Source organism: Rosa chinensis, chromosome 3 (assembly GCF_002994745.2).
Source record: "Rosa chinensis cultivar Old Blush chromosome 3, RchiOBHm-V2, whole genome shotgun sequence".
Lineage (NCBI taxonomy): Eukaryota > Viridiplantae > Streptophyta > Magnoliopsida > Rosales > Rosaceae > Rosa > Rosa chinensis.
Window position 1 is genome coordinate 28,214,181 of NC_037090.1, and position 24,745 is coordinate 28,238,925.

The 24,745-nt window shown below is 36.5% G+C and overlaps 1 protein-coding gene across 2 annotated transcripts; it reads left to right on the plus strand.

Annotated features, from left to right (window-relative positions):
* Positions 1-10,955: 10,955 nt before the first annotated feature.
* On the plus strand, positions 10,956-24,239 carry LOC112193461 (insulin-degrading enzyme-like 1, peroxisomal). 2 transcript variants are annotated; one of them, XM_024333606.2, is made up of 26 exons: positions 10,956-11,165; positions 11,300-11,375; positions 11,543-11,610; positions 12,052-12,143; positions 12,235-12,308; positions 12,425-12,468; positions 13,899-13,950; positions 14,182-14,304; positions 14,393-14,505; positions 14,702-14,864; positions 15,817-15,909; positions 17,313-17,398; positions 18,255-18,341; positions 18,854-18,957; positions 19,278-19,380; positions 19,519-19,614; positions 19,738-19,927; positions 20,062-20,123; positions 20,352-20,456; positions 21,227-21,428; positions 21,544-21,752; positions 22,240-22,364; positions 22,457-22,508; positions 22,592-22,678; positions 23,114-23,236; positions 23,666-24,239. In XM_024333606.2, the coding sequence occupies exons 1-26, from the start codon at positions 11,049-11,051 to the stop codon at positions 23,915-23,917; spliced, it is 2,898 nt and encodes a 965-aa protein (XP_024189374.1). In that variant the 5' UTR covers positions 10,956-11,048; the 3' UTR covers positions 23,918-24,239. The 2 variants fall into 2 exon arrangements, with proteins under 2 accessions (XP_024189374.1, XP_024189375.1); XM_024333607.2 differs by lacking the exons at positions 10,956-11,165; positions 11,300-11,375; positions 11,543-11,610; ... (1 more) ...; positions 12,235-12,308; positions 12,425-12,468 and adding an exon at positions 12,697-13,130.
* Positions 24,240-24,745: the final 506 nt, after the last annotated feature.

Genomic DNA, 24,745 nt, shown 5'->3' on the forward strand with positions numbered 1-24,745 from the left:
ACAAGGTCAATGGATAATTGGTTATCTCAGGATCTAATTTTTCCCACCTCCCGTGTGATTTGCCGAATAGCAACGGATAAACAAAAGAAGACACTATTTAACGAGGTTCGGCAAATGTGCCTACGTCCTCGGGGCAGCAGTACTTCTTTCTTTCACTATGTAAAATAATGGGATTACAAGAAACAATCTCACTTTAGTGACTAAACTTCACCAAAGTGGTAACACACACTCTATCTCTCAAGAGGAATTTTTTTTCTCACTAATCGACGCACTTTCTCTCTCAATCTCTCAAGTGAGGAACTCTCTCACCGAGTGTAGCAACAAATGATCCCCGGACTCCCGAACTTCATCAAACTCTCAAATGCTTGAATGAGTTTGGATACCTTGATCTTGAACTTTAGACAAGCTCGGATCCCTTGATCTTGAAGTTAGAAAGTTCAGATCCCTTGATCTTGAGCTTAGACAAACTCAGATGATTTTGTTCTTGTATCTGATGCCTTTATATAGGCATTGCTCTTCATGCAATTCTGCATATGTCTGCATATGCACGTATCATGCATGGACGCAAAGTCAAGCTTCCTCCTTGTTTCATGCTCAATGTTGGCATGCTCATTAATTCATCTTTCCCTCCAACATTCAACAATTGCTGCACCACCCTAGCTATTCATATAGCTACCCTTCCTTTACATTTATTGGGTCACCAAAGGAATAGTAGAAAATGTGTTCCTCATGTAGTACGTAAAACTACCACATGAATTACTCTCCTCCAAATAAGGAGAGGCTGGCCCATCAACCATATGCATATAAACATATCTAAAATCAGTAATAACAAAGTCAACAATAATTGTACGTATTGCCCTTCTAATGATTTAATGAATAACATTCATAATTATGTGAGTTATTTACTAACTTCTCCAAATTTTTGTTCGATGGATCCTATATTTCACTTGTTCATGTGGATGCATAAATCAACATCATATTGAAAGAAGGTTAAGATTTTTCTTACATGCATCCTTCTTAGTGCAGCTTGGCAGCCGCTTAATCATTGAAACAATTCACTGAAAAATGTAATAAACCATTCCACAAGTGCAGACTTTCAACATGTGTTTGATGCTAATTGAAATCCCGATGCATGCAGTTGGTGTTTGATGGTAACCTTATAAAAGGTGATAAGGGAACAAAGACACATAATTGTTTATATATTTTGCATAAATTAAATACAGACTCAGAATCTACTCTTAAGGGTTCATAGAAGAAACACTATTTTGTTTTAATAGAAACTTGAAATCTGAAGCAAATCTGGTAATATTATATCACTCTTACGTTTGAGATGTTAGAGAAAGCATAAACCGGAAAGCTGCTACTTATAGGGTCATATTCATCATATTATTCCCAGTCCCCAGATCAAAGAAATATTATCCCTAATCGTAGTGAGCACCTTCCACATAAGAGAAACATTCTTGAGCTAACAACGTTAATATGTTGTGTATATGCTACCCTTTTATTCCAAATGAAAAAAGTGTGTTTTAGTGGGTATTCAGACAACAAAGTTAGATTTTTCTGTTGTCTAAAAAACTTAGACAACAGAAAATTAGGCTTCCGTCATCTGATGCGTGTTGTCTGATTAACTTTTTGGCATAGTGCATTTTGAACAAGTAACAATTCTTCATATTCTTCATTAATACCGTCATCATCATTCATGTACGTATCAACTAAATAACAGCTAGCCAAAGAACAACAAGCCATAAAAATAGTTTCAGAGTGTGCAAGAAATGAGGAAGCAAAGGAATCAAAATTATGAGGATGAGATAGAAAATGTGATAGATGATTTGTTCTTATTTATAGAAGAAGTTGACGTCAACTTGCGTTTGTAAGGTAGCCGTTATAAAATAGATGTGTAAACTAGCCGTTGTAAACTAGCTATTAGGAAATAGTTGTTTTAAACTAGCCGTTATTTTAGATTTGTTTTCAATGTAGAATATTTTATTGTTGTAATAAATACAGAAATCTGTAAAATAAGGAAGCTGTTGAAGTTAGAGCAGAAAAATTATGGAGATTTTGACTTTTGGTTCCCTATAATACAAAAATTATAGGAAACCTATTGCAATTGCTCTAAGGAAGGCAAAATCATGCCATGAAATGCCTAATAAGCAGGGGGTCACACAAGCCAAGTCCCTACATATGACAAAGTTACATAAAATCTGTTTAAGAGGCAGGCCAAACATTGGGCACTCATCCATGCCCAAGCTTCCATGTCCTTGATGCCTTAGACCATCTCCAACAGAGTGGTCATTTGTCATGTGGAAGTCCAACGAATAGTTTTGACAGACCAAACTCTCCTCCAACCCATATCTCATTTACACGTGGATTTGACATAAAGCTTTCCTCTGTCAAATTTGACAGCTTGAACTCCCTCGGTCATTTATTTTTTTATTGTTTCCCTGTCTTTCCTTCTCACCTCTCTCTTCCTACATCTCACACAGAACATAGAAATTCCAAAGAAAGAAACATCTTCCTACAAAATTTCTTCTCTGTTCTTGAATATTACGAACATGAATTGAAAATTTTTCAAAGTCGTCTTCAGATGCTACAAATGAGGAACTTTGGAATCTCGCTAAAGATGAAGAATTTATGAATTTGCAGATTAATGCTCTACAAGAGGATGGAAGGAGAAGACGTATTGATTTCGACCTTGTGGTCACCAATGCCCAGACCAATGAAGGTTGGTTAGATTTAGTTTTAGTTATTCCCTTCTTAACTTATTTTCTAATTGAAATATGGGTCTTGGGAGTGTGAGTTGATTGGTAATTTATGATTTTGGGGTTTTCAAAACAAGTTTTGGGGTTGTCTTAAATTTTGAGTGATCTTCGGTAGTTTTGTTGGCTGGTACAGATGTACAAAATTTGGCTATCAAAACTTTAGTGGTGAGTTGGATCATTCTTAGAGGGGACAGGTTCTGTGAGATTAAAATCTGGGTTATGCGAAATGGTTAACCTGACTTTAACTTCCTAGGAACAATGGATTATGCCTTTGGGAAACACATTTTGGCTACTTTTGTTTTCATAGATTAATGTAAATGCATATTGTAAACCCATTAGTTGTGCTTTGTGGTTGATTTAGCTGATTTGAGTTTCTACTAAATGTACATGATAGACAAACAGCTTTATTCTCTGCAACTCAGACTAAGAAGGTTTGTGCATTATCTCTATCTCATAGCAGTTATTCTCTGTTGTTCTGATAAATGCTTGTGTTAGTACTTTCATATGGATGTTCAAATGGTATGAAAGTTGAGCTCATTTCATAATGAATCTGATGTTGACTCTTTATGCTTGGCAAGCAAAATATAAACAGAGTATTTGAGAACAGAAGAAAAAAAGATCGAGGTTATTAGAGAAAAAAAAACATCGAGGTTATTAGAGAAAAAAAAACATTCATGTAAAAGAATTTAAATGCAGGGTCGTTTACAATTTCTCTTTTTCTCTCAGAGCAAAAGTGCAAAACGAGAAAAATTATATGCGAAATCCACTCTCATGCAAGCATGAAAGGAAAACACTGATGTAAAGAAAGCAAAAGCAGTGAACGTGGGTTGAGTTTATGGACGGATCACGGATGAATAGTTGAAAGATTAATGCTTTATTGATCGAGTTCGATTCATCAGTGCTCATTTTGTCATTCTTCTCTATATCTTCGAATTGATGGAGGTAGCAAAATGGGCACATATGATTTCAATTCCCATCTACGGTGCGTATGAATTAATTTCTTGCTTGTTATTGTTACAAATTCGATTACTGAATGAAATTGTTGTTCTTGGCCATGTTGGCTTTTGAATTTTGATGAACGCTTGAATGCTTGATCATGTTAGAGGAAGTGGTCTCAGTTTTGGGATGCAATACTACGCTGATGAAGTGAATGAACAGAGTGGGAAAGACATTGTGTTCTTATTGAAGTACTATATTTTTTCTTGTTTTCATCTGTTTATGTTTGCTGCTTTGTATTCCCAACTCAAAGTTTATGTTTTTAGTTGTTTCTGTTTGCTGCTCTATATTCCCAACTCAAAGTTCAGATCTCAAGTTCTCACCCTCTCAATTGCATCTCTTGAACTAGTAGCATTCATTGTGTGGAGTGTGGAGTGTGGAGTGTGGAGTGTGGAGTGTGGGATCTTTGATTTACAAGATAGAAGAAAATAAGGGAAAATAACATAAATAGAATTATATATATTAAAATAATACTCAATTTTGACATCTCCATTGGAGCTAAGTTTAGTCAAATTATTAACATGTCAATTTTGCCATGTCATATGTCAAATTTGAATTTGACCAAACCCAAAAGACATCTCCATTGGAGATGCTCTTATTGGACACTTCTACGTGCCCCAAGCATACTCTATTTCTTGGGCACACGTCCGTCATGCATTCCTTGACAACCACATGCTCACTCAATCAAAGCACATGCCAACACATGCTAGGTGAGGTTGCTCTCGCTACTTCCTAATGACATGCCTTGATTTGTTTGTTACAACATGCCACGCAGTTGATTAGCATCGTGGAGCCAAGTCACTAGGCCAAAGTGGGGATTAGTAGTGGTTTGTGGTGTGGAGGACACATGATTTTGCAAAGACCTATGAAGGCCAAATGTCTAGTGTACAAGGCATTTAGGAAGCCAAAGACCATGCTTGAATTTGAGTTTTCCGTCCATTGGCTAGTAAAAGATATCTCATCTCACACCCTATTTGCTTATAGTGCATATATCTAGTATTACAATCTCCCTCGAGCCAAAATCTGTGTCTCCACAATTTGCACGTTATAAGCTGGAAAAACCAGAAAACCCGGCTGCACCACTGAAGCTTTTCTCCTTCAATTCTCCTTTTTGCTTCATTTTTGGAACAATCTGACACCACAGAGATATCGAGGATGTCGAGAGGAAGTCGTCTCTATTCCCGTTAATCGCCGAGAAGTGACTGGAATCGGAAAACCTGTTGGAGATCTTAGAAAAATTTAGGGATTCCTCCTGCCGATGTCGTTGCTATTTAAGAGAAGGGAGAGTGGGGCTCCGATTCACCCCTTTGAGATGAAGCCAAAGGCATCGGTGTGATGTCGGGAGGTGGCTGGAAACTGGAGAAGAAGTAAAGTCTTCCATCGCTACAAAACAGGTCGGGAAGAGGTCAGTTTGGGTTTGCGATCTCCTATTCTCAGGCTGATCAAAGTTATATATACTCAAATCAGACGGTCCAAATCAAATGGTGATTAAAACTGACGGTCCATATCATATCACCATATTTTCTACTTTTAATTATATTTTTGGATATTACCAATTTCCAAAAATCATTAAAAATAGTTTAGATATTCTTATGAACTCTATTTTAATTATACTAGCTCGACAGATATAACTTTGACAGACCAAAAATTTAAATAATTTTTGAAAGCTACAAAGAGTTTAAAAATAATTGAAATTCAAATAAAAAAGCTCGAATTATTTTTCTTTTCAAAAATAGAAAATCAAAATTTTGAGATCTCATAGATATTTTAGTAGTTGATGATATTGAAAACAGAAAAAAGGAAAGAAAGAAGAAGCAAAAACTAATGTGGGAGAGGGAAGTGGGATAGCAAATTTGTAACTACTTTTATATTTGCAATTATAAAATTAAAAACAAAAATATTTTAAAAAATTATTACTAACAAGCTACGAAATTGTCGGTGAGCTGTGACCTGTTGGTTAGCTAGCCTAACTAACACTGTGGAGGTCACGGGTTCAAATCTCACTGACATCAGGGATGGGGTGGGGGTGGAGAGTTACATTGTCGTCCAGAGTCCAAAAAAAAAAAAAAAAAAAACAAGCTACGAAATTAATTTATGCATGTGAACATAAATAAATAAATAAATAAGCCAATTAACACACGCATGAGCGGGAGTTGAAAGGCTAGTGGTACATAATGTAATCATGTGTGGTTTTGTTCATATCTCCCAATGTAGCATTTAGACTCCCTCATATCTCCCAGTATAGCATTTAGACCTCCCTCATATCTCCCAGTATAGCATTTAGACCTCCCACATTATATAACTTTTTCTTAAATTTCTTATGTTATTAGTTTGAATCTCTTTTATAACTTCTTTGAAAAACGATCAACGATTTTCGTTACTTAATTATTTACTTGTCTCTAATAAAAACCAAACAGAAATTAATGGTTTTCATGAATCTTGAATTCTAATATATATTTGTCTTCAAAACCATTCTAATGAGGACCACCATAATGAGGATTAGTTGAGAACTTTCTAATAAATGGTTTGGGAGACCCACTTTGTGATGACCTGGATTTTCGTTATTTAATTTTGGTAATTAATAATGGACCAATTGTACGAATAATTGTTATTGTGCTTTATTTGTAAATTTTATGTGAAGTGGAATGGTTTTCGTATGTATAATTATTCGAATTTCACAGTTTTAGGGGTCGTGTGAAGTTTGACTTTTTATATGTTAAGATTCTTGGAAAACTTCCTTCATCAAAGTTGTAGAGCGCGTCGATACGAGTTCGTGGACATGCAAAACGTGAAAATCGGAGTTTGTATGAAGAAGTTATGGCCATTGGAAAAAGTTTTCATTTTGGTATAAATAAGAATTTTCGAAAATCATTTCATAATTCCATTTTCCTTTTCCCAGAAAGTTACTTTCTCTTTCTCTTCTCTCTCGACTGATACCTTCAGTATGGAAGAAAACCTACTGACTCGACCCGGACCCGGACTCGGCTGACCGGACCAGGCTTTTCCAGCGAGCTTCGGTCATCTCCGACGGTGAAACTTTCCAGATCAGCTCGTCTCCGTCATGCGCTCCCCCTTTGGCATCCTGTAGCGGCGATTCGCAGCGGTGACGGTGCAGCAAGGCAGCGAAAATTTGTGTATTCGAACCCGATCGGTTCTCCTATCTCGGACGTCGACAAAGCTTCAAACCAGGCTTGGGGAGCTCGCAGCAGCCTCCTTAGTCGATCCTTGGTGGTTGTTTGGATCGATTCAAGTGAAACTTGGTTCAACTTGGATTGAACAGTAATTCACGGCTTGCAATGTAGTTTTTGACCCTTTACGCTTAGTTTATGACTTCGTGCTAGTTATGAAAATTGATAAGCATGCTGAGATGAACATCTTTGATGTTGGAAGTTTTGTGAAATATTAAGTTTTGGCAGGCGCTGGTGCGCCACCACCTGTGGCGCTTTCTGGCGGCGTTCCAGCCATTTAAGGGATTATTTCTGGTATTATATATCTTCTAATCGTTGATACGAGCGTTTCAATATATAATGTGCAATTTTTGGAGTTCGTATGAAATTATTATGATTTTTATGGTTTCATACCGGTAGATTTATTCGATCCGTGAGGATTCTAGAGTCTGATCGACTTGTGGTTTGGACATATTGATCATGGAAGTATTCTGGGGACTTTGGGAGGTCTCAGATGTGGTTTTTGCCTTGATTGGCGTTACCTTGAGATTTTAGTTCGATTTTGGGATTCGAACTTTAATTATTTGTGATTTGTTGACTGAATCAAGGCTGTGATTTCCTTAGGTGCTTGACAGAGTGCGTTCTGTAATTAGTCTAGAGGTGTGAAGACGCAGCGGGAGTTTCAAGGTGAGTAATCTCACAATGTTAACTTACGAACGGAGTTATCATTATTGTTTTAGTGTTATTGGTTTAACTGCAAACTATAGTGGGTATTAGTAGGCATTCCTGAGCGAATGACTACGTGTGTGTGTATATATATATATATATATTTACATGAATTTGTGAGGGATGTGTGATGAGTGAGGGATGTGTGATGAATAATATGCATGATTGTGTTCACATTATTATTGAAGGAGACTCTTCAGGAAACAGTATTGTGGAAAAAAATGTTTTCTATTGTTTGAAAAGTATTGAGTTTGATGTTAGATTTTTGAGTCAGACGTGACTTATTTTAAATGTATTGGTCTTTGTACCAAGAGTCACAGATGGTGAGCAGGGATGGGGAAAGCCGAAGTTAGATTTTTGTAACGTTTTTAGGTCAGGTGCGACTTACTTAACGTTTGATTTTAAGATCAGACGGAGTCTGAAAATCATGTCACAGATGGTGACAGGTCGCAGATGGTGACCTTAACTTTTGATTCTAAGACCAGACGGGGTCTGAAATCATTTGTCACAGATGGTGACCAAGGCAAGGAATCGGGAATCATGCCTTTGGCTGAGTGGTTACGATCAGTTAGAGCTCTAATCTGTCTGCCATTATAGCTTATGGGGGTAACGGTCGAGGTTGCTGGAGGCTCATAAGTATGTAGTTTAAAAGAGAGTTCCGAGAGTATTATTCTTTTATTGTCTAGATGAGACTTGGTTTGCTTCTTGATTGTTAAGTTAGCAAATAGAACATTGTCATCGCAGTGACTTATGTTGTCCCTTCGGTGGAAAGGACATGAAATGTTTGAAGGAATCATGGTTGCATTGTTTCCTTGAGTTGATTTGTGTGAGTTGTTTATTGATGTTCATGAGTTACTCATATGAGCTTTCATAAACTTACTGGGTTTATTGTGTGGCAACCCGGTGCATTATTCGATGGTGCAGGGGTTAATCCTGCAGGTCAGGGTAATCGTGGCTGAAGCTGAGGTAACTTGTTGGCAGCAGAACCGGTGGGAAGCAAATTTTGTTGGCTTTGCCATTGTTATGACTTCCGCTATGTAGTAAGCTCTAAGAAGCATTTACGTTTTATTTTGTGATGATAATGTAATTCGTAAGCTTATGTAATATATGACTCTGTGGAGCGGGTCAATATTGACATAGTGGGTTTCAGGGTATCAATATGTACTTGGGTTAAAGGGAAAAGTTCCCAAGTAATTTGTATTGATGACTGAACGATCACACATGTATAATTATAGGATTGTACATCGATTTTTCATTGTGTTAAAAATCAAGGGCGTGACAGTTTGGTATCAGAGCGTAAGGTAAATTATAGTGGTCTTCACTCTTTATTTGCAATTTGAGTAGTAAATTATATAGATGACAAATGAGACTCGACCCAACCCCTTCTCATCTCTGGTTGCAACTAAATTAAATAAAAATACACGACATGACCAGGGGTGGAAGGAAGTAGAAGGCTATATGGGCTCAAGCCTAGACAATATTTTAGGCCAAAAACCCTTAAGTGTGTGTGTGTGTGTCTATATATATATACGGGTAGGTTCTGAAGCGGACGTCCGCACTTGGCTAAAGTGCGGACAGCGACGCAGCGGCGGCGTTCCAGGCTTGGCCGGCGGCTCGGGGCTTGGCGGACGGAGGCCGGAGGCTTGGCGGACGGTTCTGGGCAGCGTTCGAGGTTGGAGGAGGTCGGAGTTGCAGGTTTCTGGGCAGCGAGCTCACCTGCAACTGCAGGTTTCTGGGCAAGGCTGCAACCACGTCGCCGGCGACTCCACCGACTGCAGACCCATCCGTCTGACCCGTGGCGTCCGTCCGGCAAGCTCCGCCTCTCCGTCGCACCCCGAACCGAGCTGCAGCAGCGCCGTCCGCACTTTAACGAAAGTGCGGACGTCCTCTTCAGAACGCGGTCGTATATATATATATATATATATATATATATATATATATATATATATATCTTTAGCCCATACCAGCTCGTGTATTCCCAGTCTCCCACAGCGGCACACTACTCAGTAGGTCAGATTTGTGCGTTTCAATGGAGCCTCACACTACTTATCTTCGAAAGCGAAATGTCTTAAGCAATCCACACCCAAATTCTCTTCTTGTGGAAAATCTCACCCCTTGTTATCCAGTAGCCTCATTCTGCGACGCAGACCAAGGAATCTCCAAAGCAACAAGAGCCTCACACTACTTATCTTCGAAAGCGAAATGCCTCAAGCAATCCACACCCAAATTCCCTTCTTGTGGAAAATCTCACCCTTTGTTGTCTAGTAGCCTCAGTCTCCGACGCAGACCAAGGAATCTCCAAAGCAACAATCTTTCTTTCAATGGAGCCTCACACTATTTATCTTTAAAAAGGAAATGCCTCAAGCAAGCCACACCCAAATTCCCTTCTTGTGGAAAATCTCACCCCTTGTTGTCCAATAGCCTCAGTCTGCGACGCAGACCAAGGAATCTCCAAAGCAACAAGAGCCTCACACTACTTATCTTCGAAAACAAAATGCCTCAAGCAATCCACACCCAAATTCCCTTCTTGTGGAAAATCTCACCCCTTGTTGTCCAATAGCCTCAGTCTGCGAAGCAGACCAAGGAATCTCCAAAGCAACAAGAGTCTCACACTACTTATCTTCGAAAGCAAAATGCCTCAAGCAATCCACACCCAAATTCCCTTCTTGTGGAAAATCTCACCCCTTGTTGTTCAGTAGCCTTAGTCTGCGATGCAGACCAAGGAATCTCCAAAGCAACAATCTTTCTTTCGCTTTCTCGTAAACAAGGTATGAAACTCTATCGATCTCTCTTGCTTTGAATTTTTGATACATCTCTGTTCTTCTTCCTGCTCTGTTTTTCCCAATGGGGTTTTCTTAAAGAAATCGCAGAAGGAGAAGCTCGCCAATTCTGTTTGCTACCAGTGGTGGATGAAACATCAAGTAGTCAAGCTTTTGTTGGGCTTTGGAATTTCTTGATGCTTTGTTTGGCTTCTGATTATGTTGTGATTATTTTTTATTTAAAGATATGCATTTTTTATTGCAGATTGGAGAGTTTTTTTTTAGAGTTTTGGTGATAGTGTCTGGATTTATGCAAAAAAGAAAAAGAAAAAAGTAGTTGTTCTAATTAACCTAGACAAGTCTCAGATCCTGGCTCCATCGGACATGACAACACAAAACTAACATAAATGAATTAAAAATTTAAATTGAGATAAATCGGTAACAGAAACTAAAATAAAAGAAAATTATAAGAGAAAATTAACTCGAGTCTACCGTAACAGAAACAAACTCTTACCACACAGGATCTATATATCTCCCAGCAACTCTGTTAATCTCAAAGTTGGAGCAGTACAAACACCACCAAAGTCTATTCTGGGTGTCTCTGCCCATCATATCTCGAAGACAAAGGACACTCGGAAGACATGGCTGTGGGGAAAGAAGAGATATTGAAAGCCCGTACGGACAACAGGGAGTACAGGAGGATCGTCCTCCCTAACTCCCTTCAAGTCCTTCTCATCAGCGATCCTGATACTGACAAGGCAACTGCTCTTTCATCTCAGACTTGTTTCTCTGTTTCAGCGGATACGTTTTTATTCTTGAATTTACAATCTTTTGGGTTTTGCATATATTTTCTCTATTTACATTTTTCAATATATATTTTTTTCTTTCCCAGTGTGCTGCTTCCATGGATGTCAGTGTTGGTTCTTTCAGCGACCCTGATGGCCTGGAGGGCCTTGCCCATTTCCTTGGTAACTATTTCTTTTGTATTTTGGGTTTTTATTGCATTTTTAGTTGCTATGTATGTATGCATGGTTGTTTTTTGGTGTCTTTGGTAGACAGAGGTTTGAATTTCTCATTGCCAAGTATAAATAGATTGCATATGCAGTTTTTGAATAAAGCAAGCGTTTTCTTGCAGAGCATATGCTGTTTTATGCTAGTGAGAAGTACCCTTTGGAGGATAGTTACTCGAAGTACATCACTGAGGTAACTTACTTTCAAGCCTAGACTATTACAGGGCAGAGAAACTAAGGATCAGCACAGAACCCCCCAAAATAAAATGCAATGGTCATAGTTATGAAAAACCTCCCAAAATAAGATATATACTTTGTTCAAATGCTTACTTATTAACCTCACCCTCTGGGAATCTCCAGTTTGAGTGTCACAGCTGAGTTAATTTAGTAAGATATTAGGGTATCTTCTTTGGCCGTGGTTTTGTTCTTGGACTAACTGTGAGAGGCCATTTTCCATAAGATTGTTTACTCCTGTATTTTTTCGGATCATAGAAGTACAGAATCATGAAAATAATTGGTATCATGTGCTATTGTAGTGCACATCTTGTTCTCTTGTCTTTTTGCTAAGTTGTCGGCCTAAAACACTTATTTATATTGTTTCAACTTCTTAATGGCTAATGTTCTTGATGCACAGCATGGAGGAAGAACAAATGCTTTCACAGCTGCAGAACACACCAACTTTTATTTTGACATTAATCCCGATGGTTTTGAAGAGGCTCTGGACAGGTAGATTCTGCTTTTCTTTCTACTGGTTACTCTTTTTCATTTTGAAATTTTAAAAATTAATTCTATTGCTGTTGTGTGGTTTACTTTCCAGGTTTGCTCAGTTCTTTATTAAACCCTTGATGTCAGCTGATGCTACAACGAGGGAAATTAAAGCTGTTGATTCAGGTTAGCTACTCTTTTTTTTGATAGCTTAATATTAAACTTATAATTAGAGTTAATGGCTCTTATAATAAATAAATAAATTTATACTGTTAATGACTAGTCTGTGTTTGATGTTACAGAAAATCAGAAAAATCTGTTGTCTGATGGCTGGAGGATGAACCAGGTATGAGTTACAGCCTTTGAATCATGTTGCTAGATGTGTTTTTCTTTTCTCTTACGTCAGTCTTATATAAAATGCAGGTATTAATAATCAAGTGCTTGAGCCTACACGCACACTCTCTCTCCCTCTCTCTCTCCCCCTCTCCCCTCTCCCCTCTCCCCGAACAATTTATCTGTGAAATATTTCCAAGAACTATCATGATATTATGAATTCAGTCTAAGTTTCATGTTTGGAATTGAGGCTGGCCATGTATACCAATATCCCATTACTGTAAGTTTGTTAGTTTCTAGTTATAGTAAACATTGTAGTTTCCATAAGCTTTAGAATCAACTTCGAAGTGTCTTCTAACTACCCTAGGTACTGGTCATCAATTAGATAGCCATGGAATATCACGGAGTTTACTGGCATTTGCAGGCGATGGGTTCTAGTTGTTTTTGGGTTTTCTCTCACAAGTATGATGTTCTAATTCTAAATCACCATGTATGACAAGTAGGTTCAAATTAGCATCATGGAATTCATCTTGGTTCAGCTTCTTATCACCATTTTATGTGCGTTTCTATCTGGATGTAGTAGTTGTCTTGATGACAAAAGATGTAGCTTAAATTGACCTTGGAGCTTGTAGCTAATATATATTTGGAGTGTGGACATGCCAGCGCATTGTCATGGTAGGTCCTGGTAATTTATTATTCAATCCAGTTGATCATCTAATAAGGGATTTGCGCGATATTGGTAGACTGATATTCAGGGAAATCCTTGCTTGAGTTTGGCATGGAATATGAAATGAGGGTGGTGATTTCATGCAAGTAATCTTGAGGGCGGGACCAATCATCTTTGTGATTTTGATACCTTTATGTAATTGGATTGTGGAAAGGTGAATTAATTTGAAGTGTGCCTAAAGAATAATTAATGCAACTCAGATTATACATTGTAGTAATTAATGTAACAGTTTCAAGAAAAATGATGAAAACTAGGCCATGTGTAAACTTCATCATGGCTTTTAAAGTTCACAACATCTGCATGAATGTTAGAGCACCTGGACGTTTTATAAGCTTTGCTGGCTATGGCATTAGTGATTGCAGAGGAATGCTTTCAATACAATTGTGGAGTCGACCAATGCATACTGTGGAATTCGAAAAAACACTTCTGATCTCTCTCTCTCTCTCTCTCTCTCACACACACACACACAAGTAGTATACATGGGCAGATGTAGCTATTTTCTGAAACTGTGGCTAAATAAGTAGAGCACTACTAAGTTTCTTCTAATGAAGTATGAATCTATACTCTTGTCCTTACAGATTACAATAACCTTTCTCATAAGCTTATGTTCTTGAAGTGAAATAGACCATGTGGCGCCTCTCACATATATTCTAGCAGTCTTTCTATTTCTTCAACATGTGCAACCCTTTTTATTTGCATGAAATGCCTCTTTACAGCTTCAGAAGCATCTAAGTGCAGCGAATCATCCTTACCATAAATTTTGTACAGGTCAGCAGTTGATTATAATCAAATTTTTTTTTTCTCAAGCTTGGATTTTAATCTTTGGTTATGATAACCCATGTTAAATTACATTCGGCCCTCTCTCTGAAAACTTTTAGTAGCTGGCTGCTGCTGATTGAGAATTTCTTTTCTGCTTTGTTGGTTTATGAAATTTTATGGACTATTCGTATAAGAATGTCTATATGTGTTTTGTTGTGCCTTATAGTTTCTATGATTCAGGCAATTGGGATACTTTGGAGGTTCGACCAAAAGCAAAAGGGTTGGATACCAGACATGAACTTATTAAATTCTATGAAGAATACTATTCAGCCAACCTCATGCATCTGGTTATATACGGAAAAGGTTTCTAGCTAAATTCAACTATAACAATCAGGTTCAGTACCCTGTAGTTAAGCCGAAATGCTGAATTATTGCCACCGGATGTTTTCAGAGAAACTTGATAAAATTCAAGGCCTTGTAGAGGACAAGTTTAAGGAAATTCGAAACATTGACCGAAGTTGCCTTCGTTTTACTGGTGAGCCTTGCACATCAGAACATCTGGAGGTACATGGTTCCCCTAAACATTTTATGCTGAGTTGAAAGGTTGCTTTGTTACACTGACAAGAAAACTTTACTAAATAGGAAACAAAAATTGGACTACAAACAGATCAATAGGCTAGATTTTACGAAAAAGGTTTTTAATCCTTAATGCAGGCCCTATATTGAATGGATAGTTGTTGCTCTTCTGTGTTTATTTCAGATTCTTGTCAGAACCGTCCCAATAAAAGAGGGTCATAAATTGAGACTTGCATGGCCTATAACTCCAGAAATTCACCATTACAATGAAGGGCCATGTAGGTATCTTGGTCATCTTATCGGCCATGAAGGAGAAGGATCTTTATATTACATCTTGAAAACATTGGGTGAGTTTTGCATTATCTGTTACAGGCTTAAGATATAAGTTTTCTGGCAATTGTTTTTTGTATTTCTGAAACTTTTTGAAGGCATTGATGTATTCCTAATTTTCATTGTAACGCCTTTATAGACTTCCTAATTTCGTGTCTGTATTCCTTTTATATTTTCCAAGTGTCATCATGAGTGAAAAATGTAACTTGAAAGTGAACAAAGCTCATGAAAGTGTTGCTTCAAATCTTTAAATCTCAGCTTGGTTCTCATTTAAGCAAAGATATTACTGGAGTTCTGTGCATGAGAACATCATAGTATAGGCAGTTCACATTACACTAGGGTAGTGAAATTTACACTTTATTTTACAGTCTACGCTCAGTATCTTAAATTTTGTCTTTTTGTAAAGACAAAATTTGAGTGTGTGAATTACATTCTAAAAGAAGAAAGGAATGTGGATTGCAAATTTGGGAGTGTGAATTTCATTGTCCTTGCACAATTGTGTTGGTCTACCTCAGATGTCCGTCTTGTACTATTGTAGTAGAATAACAGAAGTGATGAAATTAAGTTTTCTCAATTCTGGAAGAAAGTGAAAGTTAGCCCCAACTTAGTTGAAGTAGATGTGGTTCAAACTTGGAAGTGGAGGAGGTGCATATATTGAAGAAAAATATTTGTTTGCAAGTGGAGTATGTTTAAATATCATCTCTCTCTCTCTCTCTCTCTGTATGTTTGTTTGTTTTTTTTTAATTTTTTATTTATTTTTTTGAGCTAGAATACCATATTGAAATTCTAAAACTTACTGAAAGAGTCAAGTTCTGTTATAGCATGCATTAATTTAACATACTTCAGCGAAGTTCTTATTTTTAAAATAACAACATTCTCGGGTGAAAATTCTAATTAAATTAGGATAAAGGAAACTCGCTTGGGTGAAAGTTAACTTCAATTATTCTTTTCTTTCAAAATAAATTGCAGGATGGGCAACAGGTTTATCGGCTGGTGAATCAGATTCTACTTTGGACTTTGCTTTCTTTAAAGTAGATATTGATCTCACCGATGCAGGCCATGGTTAGTTCATCTTTTATTTCTTGTTAATTCACTGGTTATTATGACTAGTAGTACCCGAACGAATCATGATCGTACAGGTTGAGACTTGGGACTTCAAAATAAAAAGTGATCGTTATGGTGCCTCCCTCCGTTATTTTGATATTGTTGTCATAAAAAAGGAACATAACCAACTTTTCTGGGCTGAAATTGTCTAATCAATCTTATAAAGTGACTCTTTATCTTATTTTTGAATTGTTTTCAATTGAAATGAATCTGGAAATTTGGGATCCTCTCTTGTTCTTGAGGCATTGAGTTAGTGGATTTGAAGAACATGTTTTTCGGTAAGGAGTTGCGTATCTGGATTGAAAAATCTGTTTGGTATTATTGAAAATCATTTTTTAGTGAGACTATTGTCCAGTAATTTCAAACCCTGTGTCTTGAGTTTGAATATCAAAGTTTCTAACCTTTAGAATTTTTTCCTTCGATTTCATTAAAGGTTGCCAATATAATTTTCAACAGTATTGAAGATGATATATTGGTTTGCACAACGAAACTGGTTGGAATTGAAAGAAAACTCGTCCTTGCAACTCGCACATCCATGGCTGAACCCATGGAAGTTTTCTAGTCTTTCTGTCTTTGTAATTTTATCAGTTGGTTTCGAGTTACTGTTTCTAATATGTTTTTTAGAGTTTGAAGTTGGTTTACGGTCTAAACCAATGCAACTTGTTGGAATTGAAAGAATACTTAACCTTGCAACTTGCACATTTATGGCTGCACTGACTTCGGGTCATTTTTATTATTCTTTTTCCTTGCACTGGATTTCAAAAAAAATCTTATCCTTTTAGATTTAATATGAACTAGAAGCTATAAGTTTGGTGGAGTGGTGGATAATTCCTAGAAAGCATCTATCCATATCCCATGTTCGATGTCTACAGAGAGCAAATATATGAATCTGTTTACCACAAAAAAAAAAGAAGAAGAAGAAAGAAAGTAAAATTGGGTTTAGAGCTGTTAATTTGAGCTCAGAGTTTGTGTTTTATATATGGAATAACTCCGCAAAATCCCAATTTCGGGAAGAAAGACAATAAGAATTAAGAAATTTGATAAATCTACTCCAGAAAAGTGATGGCATCCCTACAGTAGTTGGATGAACTACCATGATTGATATCTTTTGAAAGCTTGGATACAAGTTTGATCGATTTTGAAGTCACCAATCTGTCTGATCACGATTTGTTTAGGTACTAAGTGCCAATAACCTTTTTTTTTTCTTTTTTGGTATTCTATTATCTCCCAACGGTTTTAAGTTTTATTTGTTTCCTCCTAAGCTTCTTTTCATAAGTCCTATGGAGCTTGGGATACTCATCTGACCTTTTCTTTCTGACATATAGTTTCATAATATAATTAGTCTTGTCGCTACAATGCAGAGCACATGCAAGATATAGTAGGCTTGCTTTTCAAATACATTTCCCTGTTACAGCAGTCAGGTGTCTGCAAATGGATATTTGATGAGGTAGACATGTGCACAATACCTTTGTCAACAAGTTTAGCATCTGTTCTCATCCATAAGAATTACTGATTCATGGGTCTATGATATGGCATCATATTCACAATTTGCTTGTGTAGGCGGAGATCCGGTAGTTTATTAGTTCCTAATTGTTCAATTGTCCACCAATATGTGTATCTGTAAAGAAGAATGAGTTGTAAGGATGATAATATAAGTTCTAGTTATTGATGCCATCTTCTTAATGACTATATCCTTTTTCAAGGCAAACCATGTGAATCTCTTAGCAGTAGTCTCTATAAAGACAGAATGCCATAGTCATTTCTCTAATTGGAATTATGGCTTAAAGTAGTGAGAATTTCAGAATATTTTAGATGATTCGTTGAATGATTAAATTGCTTGCATGGATAGTGAGAACAGTTGAAAACCTAAATGCCCCTAACAATGAGAGGTAGTAATGTTGTCTTCTATTGATCGTTTGGCTAATATGATTTATATGCTTTTGAAGTATGAGGTTAAGTCTCATTTACATCTGTAAATAAACCTTGTTCATCTCACTTAAACAAGACAAAATAAAAGTTGAAGGAGGATGAAAGAATGTTATGTTATTTTCTTGTCTTTGACAACGCTGAAAGCATGAGTAGAAATAAGTTGTTAACATTTGTTTCAATGCATCAACTTTCTGTCCACGTTGTTACGTCACCATGTTCTCTTAATTCTTCATGTATCTAAATAGTTTAAACTTTACTGCAGTTTTATTTGCAGTATAAATTATAGATTTTTGTTAATCATATTCAAACTTTGTATGGTGACTTGTCTCTCTGATTTTGTAATGGGCTCTGACATGAGTTTATGTTTACTGAAGCTATCTGCTGTTTGCGAGACAAAGTTTCATTATCAGGACAAAATTCAGCCTATTAATTACGTGGTCAATATTTCATCAAATATGCAGGTAGGCAGTTTAATGTTCACTGTCCTAGCTGCTGTAAATATATTTCTGTTCTTGACATTCTATATAATAGATCTTTACATGTATGCCTCACGGTTTTTACTGTTTCTTTAAGGACGTGATCTGCATGGGTGTTGATATGTAGCTGTTACAATTAAAACTTAGGATGTTTAACCTTACGAAAAGAACAATCTGTATGGATTCTTCCCATACGAGGCAATAACATTTGGCAGCATTGCCAGACATGAATATGAGATCAATTTTACCAAACTCTGCAAACCAACTTAAAGAACGTCCAATAGAGAACCATCGAATGCTATGAATATCCAGCCAGTGAACACTTTAAATAGTTTGATAGCCAACCACCCAACACGTGTAAATTCTAGCTTAAAAGGGTAAAGTGGGTAATTGGTGGGCTCTAGTGAGAACATTTTGGGTAATGTTTAGAATTTGCTATTATAGAACTTTACTTCCTTATTACTCAAATCAAATGACAAGTTTTTATCATATCACAGAAATATCCCCCGAAAGACTGGCTGGTAAGATCATCATTGCCTTCTAACTTCAGTCCAGACATTATCCAAATGGTGCTGAACAAGCTTTCTCCAAACAATGTCCGGTAAGTGCTACTTTGTTGGATTCTTAAGTGGTTGTTAAGACCTTGAAGCTTCATAAACAATGTGCTAAAGTTCTCGTTGCATTTGATGCATATACTATTGCTGAGTGAAATTAATTTAAGAAATTTGTTTATTATTGTGATTCACCACTGTAGAAGTCTAGAATTCAATAATCTGTTATCTGCATTTGCTGAGGACTGTCCTGTTTTAGTACCAAATAGTCTTGCTATCTTAAAGTTTGATATCAGTATTTATTTAGTTTTTCCATGTGGGAATGATATTAAACTGTGATAAAGTTTGCTAATATGTCCTATTTCTACAGAATCTTCTGGGAGTCCAAGAAATTTGAAGGTGATGCAAACATGTTCGAGCCCTGGTATGAAACTGCTTACTGCATGGAGAAAATTACGGGCTCCAGAATTCAGGTTTGTTATGGATCCTACTTGAGTGAATTCAGTAGCACAAGGGCATCAATGATTTCTATTTTTGGAGGTCTTGGCAATCATGTAGAAGGAGAAAGGGTAATACTTTGCTAATCTTGAAAGTTGTGTATTTGATTGCAGGAATGGATAGCATCTTCCCCAAATAAGAATTTACACCTACCAGCACGTAATGTTTTCATCCCAACGGACTTGTCTCTTAAGAATGAGAATGAGAAGGTGCAGTGAATAGTAAAAAAATATGACGTGAAATTTTTTTTTTTTTTTCCCTCCAAGTTGGTTCTCTTACGAAAATAAAAAATAATTACGTTAACCTTTGTTATTTGATTGACTTTTAATCAGGTCAAATGTCCAGTTCTGTTAAGAAAGTCACCATATACAACACTATGGTACAAGCCTGATACAATGTTTTTTACTCCTAAAGCATACGTCAAGATTGATTTCAATTGTCCCCATGCAAGTGGCTCCCCTGAAGCAGGAGTCCTGACTAATATTTTTACTCACTTGTTAATGGATTACTTGAATGACTATGGTAAGAGGTTTACTTACAATCATATTTGATTATTTAAATCTGGGAATCTCCATTTAATTTGCATTGGTCTTGTTTTTGGCTTACACAGAAGGTGTCATTTTCTTTGAAGTGCTTATTTATTCTTTCTTTGTCAGCTTATTATGCTCAGGTTGCTGAACTGTACTATGGAATAAACCACACAGAAAGTGGTTTTCAGGTAGATGGTTCTTTAAATTATTGTTTCGGTGTTTCTGTAATATTTCTGTCTATGGTTTCAGCATCTCCTCGATTTGATCTGTTCTTTGGTTTTACAGCATTGTGATCTTGAGAATTTTTATTTTTATATTTCTGTAATTTTTATTGTTTGTTTGTTTCATATAGTGTGTTTGTTTATACTTCATAGCAGTTGCATTTATTTTGTTTGCTTGTGACCTTGTATTTGTAGGTGACTCTTGTTGGTTATAATCACAAATTGAGGATTTTACTGGAAACGGTAGTTGAGAAGATTGCAAGCTTTAAAGTGAAAGCTGACAGGTTCTCTGTGATCAAGGTAAACGCTCTTGTGTCTAATAATATTATGTTGTAAATCTTGTCAATATTGTTCTTAGCATTTGGCTGAACACTTTAAGTGGTGCTACAACGTATATAGTGGTTTGTTGGGTTATTCCAGAGACTTGCTCCATGCGATCTTATGTTCTGAAGCACCAGTAAAGAATTTGAAATATATAGAAACTTGTATCCTATCATTCCTATGTAAATCTATCTTTTTTTCTTACAAAAATAAATGTGGTTGGAACTTTAGCTTTGTCTAGATGTTTTAGGGTTTCCCAAATTCATGTTATCTTAGACTTGGATTGGAAGTTTCCGTGATCAGGAGAATAGCTAAGTTGGCATTAGAGACGATCTTGTTTCTTCTTCTAGATTAAATATTCAGTTAATTATTCATATAATTAAAGAGTTGAGTTGAAGGAGGATGCCCAATTAAAGATCCTCGTCACTGTTAGGGACATGATTTTCCTATATTTGAGCATCATTAATTATCATTAACATTTTTTTTTTCCAATAAAAGAACTTTGTGATCTAATCAATTCATTTGTGTATTGCTTAGTCCAACTTGCTATTTTTAGCTTCTTTCGTTTCTTGTGTAAAGAATACTTTCTATGCATTTTTGGCATATGGGAGACCTTTATGATAATTGCTTTCAGTAACTTGTTAAAATGGCTGATTTGTAAAACATATAACTTGGGAAACAGATATCTCAACTGGTGCGTATCTTTGATTGTATCTAACCTGTGCCGTCTGCCCTTTTGTCCCTATTAGGAAATGGTCACAAAGGAGTACCAAAATTACAAATTTCAACAGCCTTATGAGCAGGCTATGTACTATTGCTCATTAATTCTACAGGACCAGACTTGGCCATTGATGGAACAACTAGAAGTTCTTCCTCATCTTGAAGTTGAAGATCTTGCTAAGTTTGTTCCAATGATGCTCTCAAGGGCCTTCGTAGACTGTTACACAGCAGGTTCCATATTTTTCTTTTTTCTTTTGAATAGTTGTTAGGTTAATTAACCATTATTCTGTTCATTTTAGTTTTCATTTTCTAGTTTTGTTAATTGCAGAGGGATTTTGTTTTTCAGGAAACCTTGAAAGTACTGAAGCTGAGTCAATGATCCTGCACGTAGAAGATATTTTTTTTAAGGGTTCAAACCCTATTTGCCAACCTTTATTCCCATCCCAACATTTGACAAATAGAGTCGTGAAGCTTGAAAGGGGAAAAAACTTTATCTATCCTGTGGAAGGCCTTAATCCAAGTGATGAGAATTCTTCCCTTGTCCACTATATCCAGGTGCGTGTGGTATACTTGTTACATAAATGAATAATCTAGAATCTATTGGAATGTTCTCATTTCCACTGGAATTGTTGTTTCTAGTTTTCATTTCTGCGTCTTATTCAAAGTTAAACTAAAACCTTGTAAGCTGAAGTGTAAAAATTTAGAAGCCAATAATTCCTTCTCCACTTATTAAAAAGTCCCGAGATTACTATAATTCACCTCTTATGGATGTTTAGTTTGATCATGCAAATGGACTTTCAGGCTTTTATTCTGACAACAAAGGTTATCCTCACTCCATTGTTTACTCTATGAATCTTCTTTATTGAGTAAACCTATGGTGATTCTTGAAGTTGGCAGCAAGTGTTTTTTTTATAAAAAGTAGCAGTTCCCTGACCTGTCTTGCCATTATGGATTATTCATCGTTCCTATCAAAATAGATAAAACACCAATCTACCACTCAATTATTTTGATAGGTTATGATATATGCCTTTTACATGTGTAGGTTCATCGAGATGATTTTATGCTGAATGTGAAACTTCAGCTGCTTGTTCTTATTGCAAAGCAACCAGCCTTCCACCAGCTTAGATCAGTTGAGCAACTTGGTTACGTAACTGCTCTTTTACAGAGGTATGACAAATTCAAATTACTGATCCCCAAGTTCATGCGATCTGCTTTTATTTATTTTTTCTTTTATTTAGCTTTGTTTTCTCCTGATGTAGGAATGATTGTGGTATCCGCGGACTGCAGTTTATTATACAATCCACAGTGAAGGTATATGGCATGCTTCTACATTATGAATACATTATTTCCTTAATTGCTTATTTATACCAAATATGTCATATTGCTCTTAACAGGGTCCAGGACATATTGATTTGAGAGTGGAGGAATTTCTCAAAACGTTTGAGAGTAAGCTTTATGAGATGACAAATGACGAATTCAAGGTGAGGTCAACCAGGATCTAGTCTTCATTTCTTTATCTTATTTGACTAGATGATGTAAATCTTCAAATAATTGCGACTTACGGTTGAGAAAGTCGAACTAGCATTCTGACTCATTAAGAAAGAGCGATTAGTGTGAAACCCCTGTTCCACGTCGCCACATGAGGCAATTGAACTAATCGCAATTAAGATGGTCAGCAAACTGAATTAAAATTGGCTTTTTGAGGCATGAAAGGGTTAAGGGGTCACCTATTAGGTCTCTGAACTTCCGTAATGCTCTTCCACACAGTAAGAAGAGGACATTATATATGTACAGTTCAGTGACCTGCTCTAGACCTCCTTTGTGTTTCATTCTTTAAGCTGATATAACTTCTGTTTGCGAGTCTTAAAAGGCTCAGATTTTTTCCACGATAATTAGCTGCTGAACTGTTTATGTAGAGCAATGTAAATACTTTGATCGATATGAAGCTTGAGAAGCACAAGAACTTGAGGGAAGAAGCTGGATTTTATTGGAGGGAGATTTCTGATGGGACCCTCAAGTTTGATCGTAAAGAAGCAGAGGTATGGACATCAATCTAACTTTTCTGCATGTCATTGCAATAAAATAAAAATAAAAAAAGGAATCTAACTTGTCAGCATATATATTTGTGCAAGCATAATGCAAGGTATCAATTCATTTCATACCATTGAATAATATAATGTCCTCATCAGGGCATTAATCCATGTGACTGTTCTTCCTCTGCAGTCCAAATTTTAAGTTTCACACTATGTCATTGACCCCCTGAGAGACAAAAGCCATCATAAATACTAGTGCTTGTGATACTTTTCTAATTGGACTGGTGTGTATTAGTTTCTAGGTTGTAGTTTTGACCCCGAGGGAAAAGGTGTGGAGTTTTTGGGTATAGTTGTCTGCAGAATTGACCTTATTGGTAATTTGCCAAAAAAGAAAAAACAAAAAAGAAATCCCTGATTAATGGTGGTGTTGAACAGATTGCAGCACTGAGGCAGCTTACACAACAAGAGTTGATTGAGTTTTATAATGAGCATATAAAAGTTGGGGCACCTCGTAAGAGGACATTGAGTGTACGAGTATATGGGAATCCTCATTCATCTGAGTATGCATCAGATAAAAGCTCCCCAGTGCAACCTTGCACTGTCAAAATCGATGATATATTCACTTTCAGAAGGTCACAGCCTCTTTATGGTTCATTCAAGGGAAACTTTGGTCATGTGAAGTTGTAGACGATTCAGAATACGATTTCTGGATTACAAATGATATTTCTTCATTTCAACTTCTACAAAGTTGTATGAGAATACTGAAGATTGTTGACAGCAGCAGAAAGAGAGCTCAAGAAGTTCATTGACAACGAAGAAAAAGTTTAGAAGATTCGACAGTGACAAACATTGCCCCTGTATCTTTAGTTATTTTTTTTCACAGAAAATAGAAACTTTTCCCATTCAACAATGTTATATTCTTTGTATTCTATGTTGAGCTACCAAGATTCAAGAATTTGTTCTGTAATAAAGTCATCCTCAAATAAGAAACGCCGAATCTGCCCTTGCATGTGGCTTAAATCTTTATAAAGTCCTCAATTAGAGGCCAATTATTTTTACAACTTGCACCTGATTTAGACACTGGCAACTATTCTTTTCTACATTTACAATATTTATGGCGCTCACATGGAGTCATAGTAATGGTTGGTAATCGGCTATTTTTGTCTCTGCTGTGATGGTCTCTCTGAAATCTTTTCAATTCATCAATTTCAAATTAACTGCGTGTGGTTAAAATTTAATAATCCGAAAAAAAGGGAGACTAAAATACCAGATCACATGACAAACAACATTTTTTGACCTCAAATACACTGAAATAAATTTTGGACACTTTTTTTTTATAATAACCCAACCCAGAAGGGTGCGAGAAGAGGGAGCTACTGTCTAAATAATTTCACATTTGATGAAAAAGAAAAATGAAAATAAAGAATAGACTCATGGTCTAACTCTTCATGCGTCTTGACTAGGCCTTAGCACGAACAAAGGAAGGGCAAGAACAGATGAGTTTTTGGTCACTTT

Excerpts from the sequence above, each read along its gene's own strand:
- LOC112193461 (XM_024333606.2), top strand. The coding sequence starts at position 11,049 with ATGGCTGTGGGGAAAGAAGAGATATTGAAAGCCCGTACGGACAACAGG. Across the intron at positions 20,124-20,351 it reads ACACAGAAAGTGGTTTTCAG|GTGACTCTTGTTGGTTATAA; the intron begins GTAGATGGTTCT and ends TTGTATTTGTAG. Across the intron at positions 20,457-21,226 it reads ACAGGTTCTCTGTGATCAAG|GAAATGGTCACAAAGGAGTA; the intron begins GTAAACGCTCTT and ends TGTCCCTATTAG.